The 16961-nt window shown below is 41.9% G+C and overlaps 1 protein-coding gene across 1 annotated transcript in view; it reads right to left on the bottom strand.

Annotated features, from left to right (window-relative positions):
* Positions 1-2914: 2914 nt before the first annotated feature.
* LOC126527378 (uncharacterized) overlaps positions 2915-16961 on the bottom strand; it is a 28431-nt gene continuing 14384 nt past the window's right edge. The window contains exon 4 of the mRNA XM_072284365.1: positions 2915-12099. Coding sequence (XP_072140466.1) covers positions 11669-12099 — 431 coding nt within the window. The 3' untranslated portion in view covers positions 2915-11668. The remainder of the gene's footprint in view (positions 12100-16961) is intronic.

The raw sequence follows: 16961 nt of genomic DNA, 5'->3' as shown, positions 1-16961 counted from the left end.
TGCCTAGGCTAACTGCACCACCTGTCTGTCCTGTGAGGTATGCACGACTGTGACGTAAGTGCCGCGGCTTTATTGACTCTAGCTTAGCATGTAACATAACTGCTTATAAGTTTTCGTAATAAAGGCTGTGCATTGTCGTCTCCAGCCTATACAAGAACTTGTTCTGATGCTATTTAGTGATGACCCTGGTGATAATGCTGGTTCTTACGGGAGGTGATTGCTTCGGTATCTTCCAACACTGCTACACGCACATTTCTAAGCAAAGAAGGGGCATTGCTTTTGGTTGCTTCGTGCCCTGCAGAGAGTGATTGCGCCAAGGGAGGTTGCTGAGAATCTGGCTCCAGTAGTGACGCATAGAAGAATGCATCGACGTCGCAGGACCACCGATTGCAAGAATGAACACCCTCCAGCATTCTATGGCATCGTAGCATAAAAGAAATTATGGCAAATCCAATGTGCTTGTTGGAATCAACGCTAATGCAACGTGCATTCTCGTGCAATGCTTATGCGCCAAACAGAGAGCAACTTGAGTGTCAAGCAATTATGTGCGCACTGCTGGCAAGCTATGCTGAAATGCAAACACCAAATCAGCTGAATCACAGTGCAATATATTGACTTGGAAATGCTGACAGGATGAAGGTTTGTGTAGGGGAGAATTGCGAGTAAAGGTGTAAGCGGAAGCCAGAGAGAAGTGTGAAACATGTAAGTACTAAAGGTGGGCAAACGTCAATTTTTTAATATGAATCAAATATGAATAGTAAGTATTGAATATCCAAATGCAGGTGCATATATTTACAGCAGGAATGTCTGTTTTGGTATAATTTAAGACTCGCGTCTACACCGACTAGTGCTAAAGAGACAGCTATCGGGGATGATGGATCAGTTTTAAACGTAAGGTCGTCATTCATCAGAAAAACCATGAATAGCCTCACAATAACATTAGAGCCTGGTTGCAAAAAAACTCTAAGAAAGAATGGCTGCTATATGACTAGCTTTCTGAGAAGCGCTACATAAATGGTTGCCAAAAAATAAAAAAAGGACCAGAAGCTGCACAAGAAAAAAACATCTGTGGAACATCTTCTGTGCCGTAGACATGTAAAATGACCTGTTGCAAGGAAAAAGTTGCATAGTTGTAGTGTAAATCATAAAACTGCAACATGGCCACACTACCAAAAACACTAAATGGCAGGCTACAAGAGAAAATCACTATAATAATAGTCCCATAGGCTTTTCCTGTGAAACCAAAATCAAAGCTTGCATTGCCCATTTTGCTTCTGCATTGCTTTCAAAACTTCTGTCTTAACACTTTTGATAATTAGCAATAGTTTTGCGTAGCGCACACAACAGCAACCAGACCCAAACAGTCGGTTGTTACGAAATATTCAGTTAGTATTGGCTATTCGAAAATGCCGAATAGTTGCTTTTCAAATACGAATTGAATATTTGCTCGCCATAGTAAGTACATTTACGGCTTCTATGCACCTTTTGTGACAGTTAGACATACTGGGTGGCCCAATGGGGGAGGCCAAATACAGGAAATATAAATTACAATCGCTACTCAAGGAAAACTACTGCGTCGCGACGCATTTTATAGTGGCTCCTTAAGTAAGGGCCAAACATTACATGGAAGGGTAAAATGGTATTGCCCATATGAAGCCGCTATATATATATATATATTATGTACTTATATATATATATATATATATATATATATATATATATATATAACCTCCTTTGTTATTGCCCCATCATTGCACCAATGAGTGCACGCCAGCTGCGCATCTAGCAGCAGCTGAAGGGGACGGAGCTTCAGACTGCGGGCAATCTAGCATTCGTGCCTAGAGGACTCCCAAATTATCGTATGGTCACGTGACTCACATTAAATGAGCCTTTACTACATAAATAATACAGATAGGCTGTTTTCGAACTCCAAAGTTAGCTTATCACTCCTCACAAAACCAATATTCGGTCTCGTGAACGAGTTTTATTTTACATCTTATTACCTACCGCATATATCCTCACGATTTTTTGATATTTTAGACATTATGAGGTCTAGTTTAATATTGTAGCACTATTTTGTAAGATTTGCAAGTGGAAAATTGATTTCTTAAGATGAACCAAAAAACTGAAAAATGACCTTGTGTGACCTTGCCGAGAGCTTTCTATATATATGTCCAAAATTTTAAAATGTTACCTGTGGCAGATAGCACGATTTTAAGCCTTGATCTAAATTACGCGATGAGGCAGTCATTAGTAATATGAGAAATCAAAATGCTTCATTAAATAATTAACTTTAAAAAGTTATGGGCCTTTAGGTGCCAAAACTGCTTTCTGATTATGAGGTACGCCATAGTGGAGGACTCTGGAAATTTGTACCATGCGAGGTTCTTTAACGTGCACCTAAATCTAAGTGCACGAGTGTTTCCCCATTTCGCCGCCACTGAAATGCGGCAGCCATGGCCAGGATTCGATCCCGTGACCTCATGCTTAGCAGCCCAACACCATAACAACTAAGCAGCCATGGCATGTTAATAATGAACATAATAACGCTAATGAACTTTTCAATCAATCACTTTATAGCACTTATTTAAATCAACAAATTATAGCTGGTATGTTTGCAAGGCATATCCACTTGGAACGAATTCTCAGGACTGCATCAGTTCCAAGATTAATTTTCAGTGTCAGACAAAATGCATTGGCATTCCAGTTACTTAAAACGCTGTTTTAAACATGAAGCCCAAAAGTGACTGGAGCACCAATGTCAGCTATGTCATTGTGTGGAAACTTGGTTCAATCGCATGAGAACTTTGTATGGTTGTGAAACCATTGGCAATCCCATTAGAGTTGGATGCATTACTGGAACCAAACCACAATGAACAAGGTGGCTCGACACAAAAAGAACAGAAGCTGCATGTTATTTGTTGTGCTTTTATTTGGAGCAAATGACCAAGGAAGAAAGCACTTGGCATGACAACAAAAAAAACGTCCACCCAGAAACAAGATCTGCTTTGAATGTGACCATACATGCGAGGACTGAAAATAAGTATATCTTGAACTAAGTTTTCATCATAAAACGCCAGCTCTTTTTCAGTGAATCGCCAGGCTTTTACAGAGTAGATACATTTGCAAATATTTTTCGTCTCATGAGAGCGTAATCTGCAAATATACTAAGTTTAAAAGAATGTCAGTGTGATCTGAGCTTGCCGATGGCACGATGTATTTACATTTTCATGCCAACGAAGCCATGTTCTTTCTGTCTAAATTGGTCTTCCACAGATCGTAGGACACAATTTCAACAGAAAATAGCAGTGAGTAGATCATAACTATACAGAACACTACAAGATACAGAATCAGTTGACCCAGCTACATTTTTTTTACAGGGCCAATAAAAGCCCAGTAACTACACAGTGGGTCATTCTAGCATGTGAACGAAAGAGTTGTCCTGCAGTTTGCATTGGACAAGAACATTAAAATCGTAATGTAACATGGCAGGGTTCATTTATACAATTCAAATCCTACTTAGGCGCGCCACGATTCATGGAAGTGAAGCATGAAATCATGTCAATGATTGTGTGCTTGTACATGGTACAAGCAAAGCAGTGCGTGAATGAACATTTATCCTTTGGCAATCACGCCAGTGGCATTCATACATTCAAGATGCAGATAGTAACATTTGAAATACACAATAAAAGGACGCTTTCACTACCTTGTATATTGAGATGAAAAAGATAGCTGAGCATAGCTGTCGCCAGAAATGTGCAGCGATGCCACCTACGAGAATATGATCAGTTTCAGGACTCCGTCATCAGCTACAGAAGTATTAGTGGTATTTGCGAAAAACCTTAATTCCTGCAAATCCATGGCCCATAGCCTTGAATACAGCACAAATTCACATTTGTCGTGGTATCTGTGTCTAAAACTTCTGTGGCGGCCAACTGTATGTACACAGGCCTGAACTCTGGGCCCAGATTTACTAAATTTCTCTTACCAAAGTGTGATTTGCAATTAGCTAGCACCTGGGCTGTCGCCACGCCACTGTCTTGTTTGCCATCACGTTAGGTAATGTTTGTGTACCAGCCAACGATGATCTGCAGTGTTTTACGTGCAAAGGTCATGGTAGTCCATCATTACAAAGCACACATCACAACATAAGTGGTAAATATGCACCCACCCACCTCCCCCCCAACTTAGCTGTCATGTGCACTAGCATTGGAGGAGTAAGGTGAACAAACAAAGGCGGTGGTGCCATCAAGTGGAAAATTTAGGTGTAATGCCAATCAATCAGCGAGGCCAGCATGTGACCAGACACAGTCCACACAACAATGTCACTGTAAAGCTTCAGCAGACCCTTGTTAACCTTTGCTTTACCAAAAAGCTTAAAGAAATGCCTAAAGAAAGAACGACAAGATCACACCAACTCCGTCAAGGTTTTGTAAGCCCTTCACAAGGACGAACTGTGGGCTCTTACAGACAAAGCTAAACTACAACCTCAATGAGTACCTGTTAAGGTGGTTTTAACATCCTTCATCTTGCTTATAATCAGTAGCCATCTTGAAAACTCCTGCCAAGGTGACGTGTGCTTTATAAAAGCACTCGTAATTCACAATTACAATGAAGTCATAGCCCTCATAAATTAAGCACACTGTGGGCTAAGTGAAGTATGGGGGTCGGAAGTTTCTGCCTGTCCACTCATCGCAATGAAGTAAGCACAACCTTATTGCCCTGTTTTAGCCACTAAGCAGACAATGTAGTGAGTCAACCATCACTGGAGTAAAACTCGCAGTGCAGCTGCGATACTACAGGTTCCCTATACAGTCGAACCTTGTAACGAAGTCACATCAGACACGAAAATACCAATATTATATAGCCAATACTCGGGCACAAAGCTAACTTCAAATTGCCACTCCTGCAAAACTGCGCCACTTCACCGAGCACCACAACAATAACAAAATACATATATAAAGCTCTATGCATGCACAGTAAACGAAGTAAGATGATCAACCTGTCCAGTTAAAACCTTTTTGATCAGTTAGATTTGCCACTTCAAACACTTTCCCTTCAGCCTACAATAAGAAATGTCTGCAATAGCCACAATGAAACAAAATTTCATTTTGTTTCTCACTGTTGATGCGTCAGTTAACTGACCCCTACGACAGACATCTGGGAATAGCTATGGCTTGAAGTGCAGTTTCAAAAATGACACAGAAACTTACAAAAGCGCAGGTCAGCCACCTTGCAGTGGACAACAGCACACTATATGTAACAGTGTATCAGGAAACCGTGACGTGAAGTTGAGATACTTTATCACTCCCCCCAAACACGAGCCACTACAACAGCATATGTCAATTATGTTCCAACACCTGTTTCAAGGATTTCACATTCCACATGCACAACCATCACGTTATGTGTGCTACAAGTGTTCTGTATCTCTTGTACCATCTGCTTCAGCTAGTATTAACAGCCACAAAGGCAGCTGCAGGCTAAACTAAGATTAAATAAACGAGAACATTACACTTAACCCTAACCAATGTGAAAACAAGTCAGCAATGTGATGAGAATGCCACCCCCTAAATACAGTCAAACTCAAATATAACAAACCTGGATAAAGCAAATGATTCACTATATCGAACATGCAAAACTCACTGATACCATATTTTTCCACATATAACCTGCACTCCCAATTATAACAGTTCGGAAAATGAGATTAAAAAAAGCTGCGCATATAATCTGCAAAAACAACTGCATGCAACAACGTTCAAACCTATGCAAAAACAGACTCCATTTGCGGATGCATGACTCGTCTACATCCTATCTCCAGCCTGCGGCTCTGTCTCTCCCCTCTTCGGTGGTGTGAGCTCTAGTTTGTCGACACCATGTGTACTATTCACTCACTACTAAATGCAAAATGGCGACTTGTCAAGAGGAGGAGAACGGGCGACCATGAATGAGGGGAGAAGGGAGCTTCACCATGCAGGAGTGGGGGAGGGTGGAGTTCCCTAGGAGACAAAGAAACTTCGAATGGTGAAAAACTTTCCCTTGAGGAGTGGCTTTACGGCAGCACATGTCACACTGCCGTGAAGCCACACGTGAAGGCGAAATTTGCATATAACCTGCACCCCGACCACAGTGTGAAATACATACTCTTTAGGCAAGGTCACTCACTAGGTGCAATTAACTAGATAAAGTAGCAATGGTGCGCGTCCTATGGTCTGGTGACGGGAGCAGATATTTATCAGTGGAACGATGCAACTTCAGTTAGAACGCAGGTGAGAGCTTGTGCAGACAAGGAACATGCAGATAACACAAGTAACCAGAGAACAGCTTGTTCATGTTGCATCGCGTCGCCGTATCTGTTCCGTTGAACCGATTCCCTTTCCCTTCACCACGGTAACCTACTGTTGCACGTCACTCGATCATTTCGTATTTCCAGCGAAGCGCTGGTTGCTATAGCAACGGGAGATAAAACCTTTTCTGTCTTGAAGTTGCGTCGTACCGCCGATAGGTAGCCGCTGCCGTCAGTGGACCGATGGGCGCACGACATTACTTTATCTGGTCGATTGCGCCTCGCATGGCAAGCCGAGAATTGTCCCTGCCTAAAAAGTATATATCTTACCCCGCGACCTCGACTTTACAGTTAAATTCAGAAATTTTTTGTGGGGGTCATATGTGCAAGAATGTGGCACTCAAGTAAAATAACTTCCTCACAATGAAATGGACAGTACACATATTGAACTCTGGGGCCGTTCACTGCCATGTGAAGAGCTGCCTAGCCCAATGCTTCAGAATTCACTTTTGCAGTTGATTCCAATACTATACGGATATTCAGAGGAGCGGGTTAGAACAGGTCTACACAAGTGTGCTATCAAAAACTTCATTCTTAGTGATGCTGAGGAATGCTTTAAGGCACAGGCAAAAAAATACTGCCTGCTAAGCATAGCTTTGCTTTTAACAAATTAATTCCTTCCTCACTTCTCTTCTGCACTGCAAATAACAAATCTGAATATTGGGAACGTTTCACGGAAGTTTGTTCAATTTCACTGTAGATGAGTTTGGGTAAATTGACTTAGTACCCTATACATCAAACTGTTCTCAGCTAACAAGCCTGTTCGTTATAACCAGGCTCGACTGTATCGTCATATCACTAAAGTTGCACAAGGAGCGGCATGCAGAGAAATGAAATTGAATGCTGACATTTGCGCAACTTATAGAATGCACATTCTTGTGTGGCTGTTTTGTGACCATCCTTCAGATAGGAACATCCAGCCTTTTGGAACCCTTTCAAGGTTACTGCTGAGGAGTCACAACCTTTCAAGATAAGCAAAAAAGCGTTAGGGGTCATACCCTTATAGGAAACACTAAGGCCATGCAGTTGCGTACCATTGTCCACCTTTGAGACATGTCAAAGGGAGACCACAGTACCTTCAATCAAAGCAGCAGTCAACGGAAAGTTGTAGCATTTAATTATCAACAAAGCGCATCAATACACCTTGCAATATACTTGCTGTGTGCACCAATTCATTCTGCAATATACACTTATATTCGAAAAACAACTGCATCTTTCATGCTCCACTGTTTTGAGAGTTTGGCATGGCTTCGGGAAATGGCACGTCGTCATCAGCACGTGCCACACATGCCGACAAATTGCATTGGCTTGGGACATCACACTAACACAGCATGAGCAGTGTGCTTTCGATGGTTAAGTGCCACAGACCGTGCGCCTAAGATGTGAGAAAGTTTCCATTCTGTTTAGGCTTCTCTTTTACATGATTGCCACTAGTTTATGAAACTTACATAGCATTTGGTGTACGACATAAATGTATGACACCGGGTGTGTTGCCTTCGCCAAAGTTTTGCAAGTCGAAGGATGTGTATAAAAACAACATTTTGTACCCGGTCTGGTAGCATGCAGAAGGGTGAAATCAGGGTTCTGAAGTTTGCAGTTGCATGTGTTACTGGCAAACTGCATCGTTCAATTTGATGATGAGAGCCGATGTGGCGAGGAAACTCTTTCTTTACGGCAAAGCTGCTCCTGCTAACAAAATATTTTTTAAGCATGGAAAACCGTGCAAGCAAATTGCAAGACAACCAAAAGGTGAATCGGAGTGAGACAGTGTAGGAATAAGGTGGATGCTGCCTTTCACCCATCGAGGAAGTTATAAAGACCCTCATTTATTTCAGCAACAGTAACTAGTTATTAAACCCTCAGTAATATAAAAAAAAAAACACTCACTGGGGTGTCAGAAATGACTGCAATTGGAGAACTAAAAGTAGGATCGGAAGGAAAGTTTTAAAATTTAGCCTGTGTACTTTGCAGGATATACGGCAGAAAACAAAGATACGGTCATAACAAGGAAGCGCAATGTACAGATCACGAAAACGAAATATAATAAGCGTATGAAGACATAAAAAGTCAGATCGCAACAAAACATTGCAGGCATGCAGAAAAGATTGCACATCATCATAGGGAAGATCTCAGGTGTGTCGCTCAATTCTGTGAGCTACAAAATATTGCAAAAGGTTACTGCAGGGCCCACTAAAATATCTGACAAAGGGGTGAAATTAATGTAAGGACTATAACTTCAAGCACAGAAATACCGTATTTGTATGATTCTAAAGCGCGCATTTTTAGCATTTAATGTGCATTCAAATTTGCATGTATGTTACAACTGTAACTAATTATACTCAAACTCAAAAACGAAACTGATTCTTACTAAAAAAAAAAGCTCCATGCAAGGTAGCTAGCCACACTACCATTGATGGTCACCGTATTGCAGTTTGCCGTACGTGCGGCATTTCTAATGGGTTGGATGGAACTGAAGATGACTTTCTGTAGTTGGTAGACAGTGATAAGGAGGTGTCGTCAGACTCCGATAGCGTCTAGCCACTCAGATTCAGCTGTGTGCGTGTCTGCGTGCCTTTGTATGTCCCACAAAATTGTTTCAACACAGTACAGGTTGACTCAGGTTTTGTTACTTGATGTGTGCGGTAAAATCGGCACCAAGTTATTAAACATGAAATGCTTTTAGCTCCCATTGTCCGCGACTTTCAAATGATCTTGAGCCAAAAGCCAGAGCCGTTATCTGGGCACTCAGATGAGAACAGAACAAGATCATCCAGGCAACCAGTCCAAACTTGAGCAAACGCGGTCTCTGGCCCCCCAAACTTTTGTGCAGGACTGCGTTAAATACACTAAGTACTGCCCAAACAAGTTCCAAATAATACTGCTTTCGAATTCTTTCTAATGTTAGTTTGCAATATAACTCAAGCTGTAACTTCTAGTACTCTGAAGCTTTATTTGTCATTTCCAATAGTGGCTTTCAAAAGGTAGATACTACAGTGCACCATGCACTTGATTGTCATCTTTTGGCGCTGAGATGGGATTGCCGGTACTATTTTCAACATCAGTGGTCCGCGAGTTCTGTGGCGAGGGTTTTGTGTCGCCTCGAGAGATGGGACCACGCTGCGTGACCAGGCCGGCAGAGTCTGATATGCTGCGGATGGTTGCGAGTAATCGTTGTAATTACTTCAACCAATCTGCTTTGCCGTTAACCATTTCATGTTTACACCTACTCTCGATTACAGGAGAGCCAGGATTTTTCTTTCTATTTATACATATATATTTGAACGGTAATATAACTGTGCATTAAAATCGAGCACGCGGTAGAATCATGCAAATACGGTAAGTATTTTGATCTGAATCATTGTACAGGAGACGTACTCAACGAAAACTTAAGGACTCAACACAGGTTCCACCCGCAATACCACACTTGCGTCTGTCCTCTGTGCCTCTAGACTCCAAAACAGAGTTCTCACAACATGTTGATAATTAAAGAAATTTGCTTCCGCTGTGAGGTCATGGAAGTGAGTGAACGTATTTGGCTGGCGTGCTTGTACAAATTCTTTTCAATATGGTCAGCAGTGTGTCTGTCACTGCATTCTTAGATTGTCACTGAATTCTTCTATGAGCCAATGTGGGAATTAAATGTTTTATTACACATGTTACTAGAGCAGTATGCTTAGAGCAGTGCCAGAGGAGAGGTCACGCGAGGAACCGCGATTTTCGGGAATGAAACATTGGCCAGAGAGGGCACCACGTCATGGTGGCGAGATTCTCAACAGTGAAGATGAGTGACAGCACTGGTACTTCATCAATGATTACTGAAAGGTTGCATATGTCTCACAGATCTTTCACTGCGTTACGTGCCCTGTAGACTTTTGATACCAACAGTATGAACACAATGTTAAAATAAAATACCTGCAGACTTCAATAAGCCTGTAATCTCCTCAACAGGAAGCTTTCCCTCCCGAGCTCCTATATAAATACATGGAAACAGGGAAATAATTTTGCTCAACATCTGCATCACAATATTTGATTAGGTTTGTGGCATTTAAAAGAGAAAGTTAAAACCTACCGAGTGTGGGAAGCTGATTCCTTTTTTTTTTCCAGCAGTAAGTTTTTATTCATAAAAGTTGTTGTAGAGGGCAATATTAAAAAAGAAGGAAAAAGGAAACAAAAATCAGGCTTACACCTCCATAACTCGGCAGCCAAGATATCACAATTCCATAAACTCCACCTACTGACACATCTAAATCGGACAAAATTGACATGCTCTATACCACTCTGAAATATACCACTAATTAACACGTAGGACTTCTGCAAAGCCCTCGTAAGCATTGTTACAACACTGTAACATGCTGTAACATGTGGTTTATGGAACTTCAATACTGCAACTGCAATACCCATTTTCTCTGCACTTTCATTTTCTTTTTAAACATACCACTCTATGGCAGTTTCTGTAAAAGCTATGAGACCCCAAATAAAAATTCTGCATCCTACAGTTGGTAGAAGTGGGCTTTCTCTCTGAAATGCAACAAATTTCATCCAAGCTGGTTCAGCAGTTGTCCAACAAGAGCATTTCTGCATTTCACACGTATTTTAATGGGACTACAAGAGCTGGCCACCTTGGTAAGGCCTCCTCTTAAAAAAACAGCAGAGTGGTTAGCAGATGGTTCGATTCCACCTGCTCGGGATATGTTTCCTTGTGAGCCATGCCTGACCTGAACTGTGACGAATGAACAACCGAATACAACTGGCCCATTTCCTATAGTACTCAGTTTCATACTTAGCAGGCAATGCTGCAGATGCTATGCAAGTAGTACAATCACAGAGGTCTCATACTGCATGTTTTACTATGAAATAACTATTTCATAGATTACAACTAGTGGGTGCAAGGCTACATCAAACTACTTCTATTTGTGTGGCTTTGTGCTCCCAGTATGCAACGCGCTATGTTCCGGTCACAAGCGCGAAGGAAGCGCTATGACCGCTTTTCACATAAACACGTCACGCCGCTCGTTTGGGTGTAAAATAGGTTTCAGATCTGTGACACCTTCCAAGTAACATACACGTCGTGCTTGGCAACACAAAAGTACAAAACTCAGTATAACATTGAATTACATGACGCACACCTGTTTTACATGTGATGCACTGGTATTTTTTGGGTCGCGAATGCCAACAGAGAGAGGACTTTCTCTATCCTTCGTAGCGTTGCCTGCTATGTATGAAACGTTGTATATTCGTAAGTGCTCTTTGCGTCAAAGGAAATAAATAAAAAGAACAGCTGTGTACCATGCTTGTGTACCATGTGTTCCTCACAGCAACCTTGCTTTACAGCGACGAGCTAAATCCGAAATACGTGTGCTGCATTGCATGTTTCTTGAGTCCCTGCTGCTGGCTAAAGGTTCGCGGGCAAACCTCGCACCGGAAGGGTCTCTCCCCCGTGTGAGTTCGCATGTGGGTCGCCATGTTGTGCTTCAGGGCAAAGGTCATGGGGCAGAGGTGGCACTTGAACGGCTTCTCGCCCGTGTGGATCATCTGGTGGCGTTTCAGGTGCCAGCGGCTGGAGCTTGTGTAGTGGCACACCTCGCACCGGAACGGCCGATGTCGCGGCAGCGCCGTGCTCGGGAATGACGCCCGCATCCTCGCCATTGCCTCGGCCCGGCCAGTGACGTGACTAGCTGGGGATGAGACTGGAATGTTGGGGGAAACAAAGTGTGCATTCAGGAGGGTATGGTTTGGTAAAGTGAAGCTCACACTTGCTTATGCAAAAATGGACAAGACTTTCATACATTTATTACATAAAGTGGATTTAGTCAGTAGACACAAACCAAACGTACACATCACAGCATTTTGATGTCACTTCTCACAGCAGTGCTAGAATGCTCTGGACTCAATACAGTCAAATCTTGATATAACAAACATGGATTTAACCAAGTAAATCTAAAACGTTTCTAATCTAAGCTTAAATATTTCTTGCTAAGCATCTAACAAACATACACTTATGAATATGGGATATAACTTAGATACTTTTGCATTGGATGCAATTTCGTCATAATGAAATTTCACTGCATTTATATTAAGGTGTCTTGGCAGCTTCTTATAAGTATTGAAAGCCTAAGTAAAAATCACTCTGCTGGAAGCAATTGATAATTCTCTTTTTAATTTGACAGTGACCACAAGGCCAAAACTTGTCAAAAGGAGAAACAGTGCAAGGCAGTATGTAAAATACAGAAGTTAAATACAAGACATAATAACGAAGCATTGTGATTTATCCACAGTACTGAAGACAGACATATACTTACGGCTTAACACTGACAGAAACTCAAACTTGCAATTTTCTGGAATGCACTCGAGTGTTTAGATTCAGGCATCAGCATTTGTTTTGGAAACAGTTTCTCAGTAAAAGACAATGCAATGACTCAATTCCAAATTCACAATACAGGGTGTGACCAGAAAGTATTAAGACTATTGCCAGAAAACAAATTTATATTACTTTATTAGTACAAACACTTACTTAATTAGCAAAATATAAACCTTGTGAATTGATACACTGTTGCCAGAGCTGCCACGACTGGTACACCTAATGATAGGCAGGAGCCAGAACGTTTTTTAGAAGCTGCATCGCAACTACTTCGACTATGTTTAGGGTTCGTGTCTTTAATCTCCCGTTGTTACTCTGTCCAGAAAGTTAAGGTCACTTTGCACACAGTCCAAAAGGTCACAGAAAGCCATCATATGGTTTCCCCCCCTTTTCCTTTTTTCTGTGCTTGCTCGTAAGCAAAAACCTTGGGAATCAATAACCAGGCACACACTTTTCACTCATTTGTCACAATCTTGTGCACAACAGTTTCTTGAAGAACCAACTTTTCTGCCACCATTCAAACACTTAAATGTCAATCAGTATTCAGAACATCCTGCACTTCGTCCACATGTTCTCAAATTTGGCCCATTGACAGTTGCCTATAGCGTTGTTCATCCCGAACATCTTCTCTGCTGAACTATTTGAAGCAGTGGTAAACTTGCACCTTGGACGAGGATTGCTCTCCATAGGCCTTTTGGATCATGGCAAGCCTTTCTGCACCCGATTCCTCGAGTTCGACATAGATCTTCGTCGCATACTCAATGGTGCGCTCCATTTCGAACTCCAACCAAGGTTAGCAACAGATTTTTTTTCCCTGTAACACCTCACTGACACCTGCTGCGACACATGCATAGCTTAAATTCCCCTCTACCCATTGTGCCTGCGAGCACCACCACGCAGCTGTTCCTCTCAGCAGGAGAAATGAAGTCTTATTACTATCCAGACACACCCTGTATACAGCCCTACTGCAGACAAGGCACACAAACACACAGGCAATCATCAATGTTCTTGAAGAAATGTGAAGTCTAGAACATCATAAATCCAACAAACATTAGTGGCCTTCCGAAAAAAAAAGGGGGGGGGGGGGGAGAGGGAGACCTTAACAATATGGGGACCCTAACAACATGTGGTATTGTCTAAAAACCAAACAAGAAGAAAAGCAGACATGTAGTAAGCAAGGCTAGGCATGATGCTGCTGCTCATTAATACATAATAAACAAGACTCGCACATTTGTTATGCCTACATTTGTATATGGCGCATGCAGAAATGGACTGAGCCAGTGCATAATGACATCATGACACAGGTACCTCCATGGTAGTGAAACCAAAACTGGTTCCTAGAACAAAGTATTACACAAAATTATTTACAGTGCTCTGTCATTTCTCAGTATTCTCGTAGGGTTTAAAGGGTTTTAACCTTCAATCACCAAAAAAAACGAATTGGAAAAGTGGTGTCAGCACTCCTTTAACACCTTCAGTGCCATGGAAGAGCTGGGTTCATCCACAGGTCTCTGGTAAAAATGGCCAAGGACAAGCTTAGCTCATCAACGGTACTTTTCATTTTCTAGCAATGCCATGGACAAGCTATTTTTGTCTCAGTGCTTCGTCGTGCTTCTGGTAGCTGACAGCACACCATCTGTAGGGGCAATGTAAGAAGGAATGAATTCATTCTGGCAAAGGAAGTAAAACACACTGGCAACTGGGGTCTTTAAATATAATTTGGCCATTTTTGGTCAGAGTTCGGGATAATATTGTGGCACAAAAGAAGAGTGGACCATGACTGTACTTTGCACAAGCACTCAAATACTCGCAACAATGCAAGTACGTAACCATATCGAGCACACTTCCCAAATTTGGGTATAGCAGCCAAGGCCAGAGTTTCCATTTCATGATCCCTTTACTGCTTGCCTAGTACAGGGTATAGCAGCCAGGGCCAGGGTTTCCATTTCATGATCCCTTTTTACTCCTTGCCCAGTAAAGTGTAGCCAAATGGGATCAGCTTGGTTAACTTTCCTAGCTTCCCTTACCACTTTTCTCTCTCTCCATATCTACAGAGCCACTGACAGTGGCTGGTACGAATAAAGAAGCAGCACAGTCATTTTCCACAGAAGAAACCTGGAAACATCAGGAAGCAGCCTGATGTACCAAATGGTAGAGGCAACTTACATGTATATTCACAAGCACAGCTTGACTCTATATGCCTTTCTAAGCCTGCCTAGTGGAGGGTAGCATTGTCCTATTGACTGCACTGTTCTTAGAAGCATGGGAACAGTGCAAAAGATGTTCCCACGCGTACCAAGATGAATCAGTTAACATCACACCTTTTTGCACTATTCACTTAGCGACACCATCTCCAGAAAATCGCGGAGAATCTACTTGGAAAATGTTCCTCCAGGCTATTACTGCTGAAATTGTCGAATTATGAAATTACATAAGATTGACTATGAAGCCTAGACACTAAAGTAGTTTAGTCAAGTGGAAGCACTGAACTCATCCACTAGGCAGAGCCAATGAGCAGCTTCTAATTAATGCACATTTTTGAGAATGGCCACTAGTGGTTATAATAATTGCTAGTGGCATCCCCTCTGTACTGGGGTGGCTACATGTAGTCACTTAGCTTGCATGAGATAATTATGTGTTACTACTATTTCTATAGTACTCTAGCATCCTGACTATTCCTGCTTGATCTATGCCTATGATGACCCCATTCTGATCATCTCTCCATCGATGGCAAGTTTAAGCTTCCATTGGCTTTGGACCACAGGCTTATGGAAGGTGGAAGCAGCGCCGTCTACTAGCACCACAAGTGGCTGAAATTGGCAATCGCCACATCACAGTTACCATGACAACTGAGCGTGCTTGTACTTTCACACAATGGGATATCACCATCAGTTTTGCTCCCTCCATGACCTGTACACAAAGCTTCCCTCATGCGAAATTATGTGGCAGCCACTTGAGCTAACAGCATGCTTGTGCGGCAACAACAACAGTGCTTCCGATCACTCCATGACACCTAGATATTAATATGTATGCACACCATATGCTTGCATCTTCATTATTCGTATTCCTGTCAGCTTGGCAGTGTGATCAATTATTGACAGCACATGGGCCAGAAACTACCATGCACACATGGGCAAACAAAGCACAATGTAGAACAAGGCACAAAATGTACATTTGGATGCAAAGAGTTCGGCTCGGAAAGGCATGTAGTAATCCTCGTGGCCTCTCTGTTGTATTCCTTGCTGAAAGCGAAAAAAAACAACAAGAAAGTGAAGACAGACACTAATGGTACATTGCCCAAAGCAAAGAGGAACTGCAACCAGTTTCAGGCTTGACTAGCTTACAAGTTCTCCCTCAGTTTTGCAAACACACTTTAGCAGGCAAACTGAATACCAGTTATGCAACAGCTCTGAACACTTAGATATCACTACCACAGTACGAAACCACGACAACGAAAACTCAATTTAAGTTAACAAGCTACACAGTTAGGGTGCGTACTATGTTTGCATTTTCAAATTCCCTCATTCTTCCAGAGCTTCCCCGAGTGTTTTTATGAAAATTCGCTGGCAGTCTGACACTGGCAGTTTACTTTAGGCACAATAAAAAAAAAAGGTGGTTTATAGCTTGCCAAGTTACTGCCAGCTCACAACTTTGTACTACTACCAGTAAAACGTCAGTCAGTTGGAATGCACTATCATATTCGACTGAATCATGCGTTTCACGCATGTTACAACCACCCGAGCAGGTTCACATCCACAAAACCAGCGACACCACAATTTGTAAGATTGTGTATGTTTGAGTGAAACCATCATTTCCACCATCATTTCCTTCTTTCGTACTAATATGTTCATCATGACCACTGTAGGTACAAATTTCCCCTATTCAAAGCAACCAACGTGAACAGTCCTTGTTCCTGAATGTTCCAGAACTTACAGATTCCCTAACAATTGCAAGTTTTCAATTTCTTCCCTGACAGCAGACACCCAGATACTACTTGCATCAATAGACTTTTACAAGAATTTACTCATCAGAGTCATTAGAGTAACAAAAAGCATCTTAAAATACCTCTCACAATAACACAGAGCAAGAGGATCAAAGAAAAGTTTCATAGAGCATAACATAAACACCTGTAATGTTTAACCCTTTCTGCACAGTAGGAAATTATAAATATTGTGCCACATTTTCCAGGTCCTTCCCAGAAATGCAACATGCAGGCCATCATGTTTTCTATGCAAAGCATTCAAGCCGCCATAATAAAAA

Source organism: Dermacentor andersoni, chromosome 9 (assembly GCF_023375885.2).
Source record: "Dermacentor andersoni chromosome 9, qqDerAnde1_hic_scaffold, whole genome shotgun sequence".
Classification (NCBI taxonomy): Eukaryota; Metazoa; Arthropoda; class Arachnida; order Ixodida; family Ixodidae; genus Dermacentor; species Dermacentor andersoni.
The sequence above is the reverse complement of the archived record's forward strand: the minus strand, read 5'-3'. Positions and strand labels throughout refer to the sequence as shown.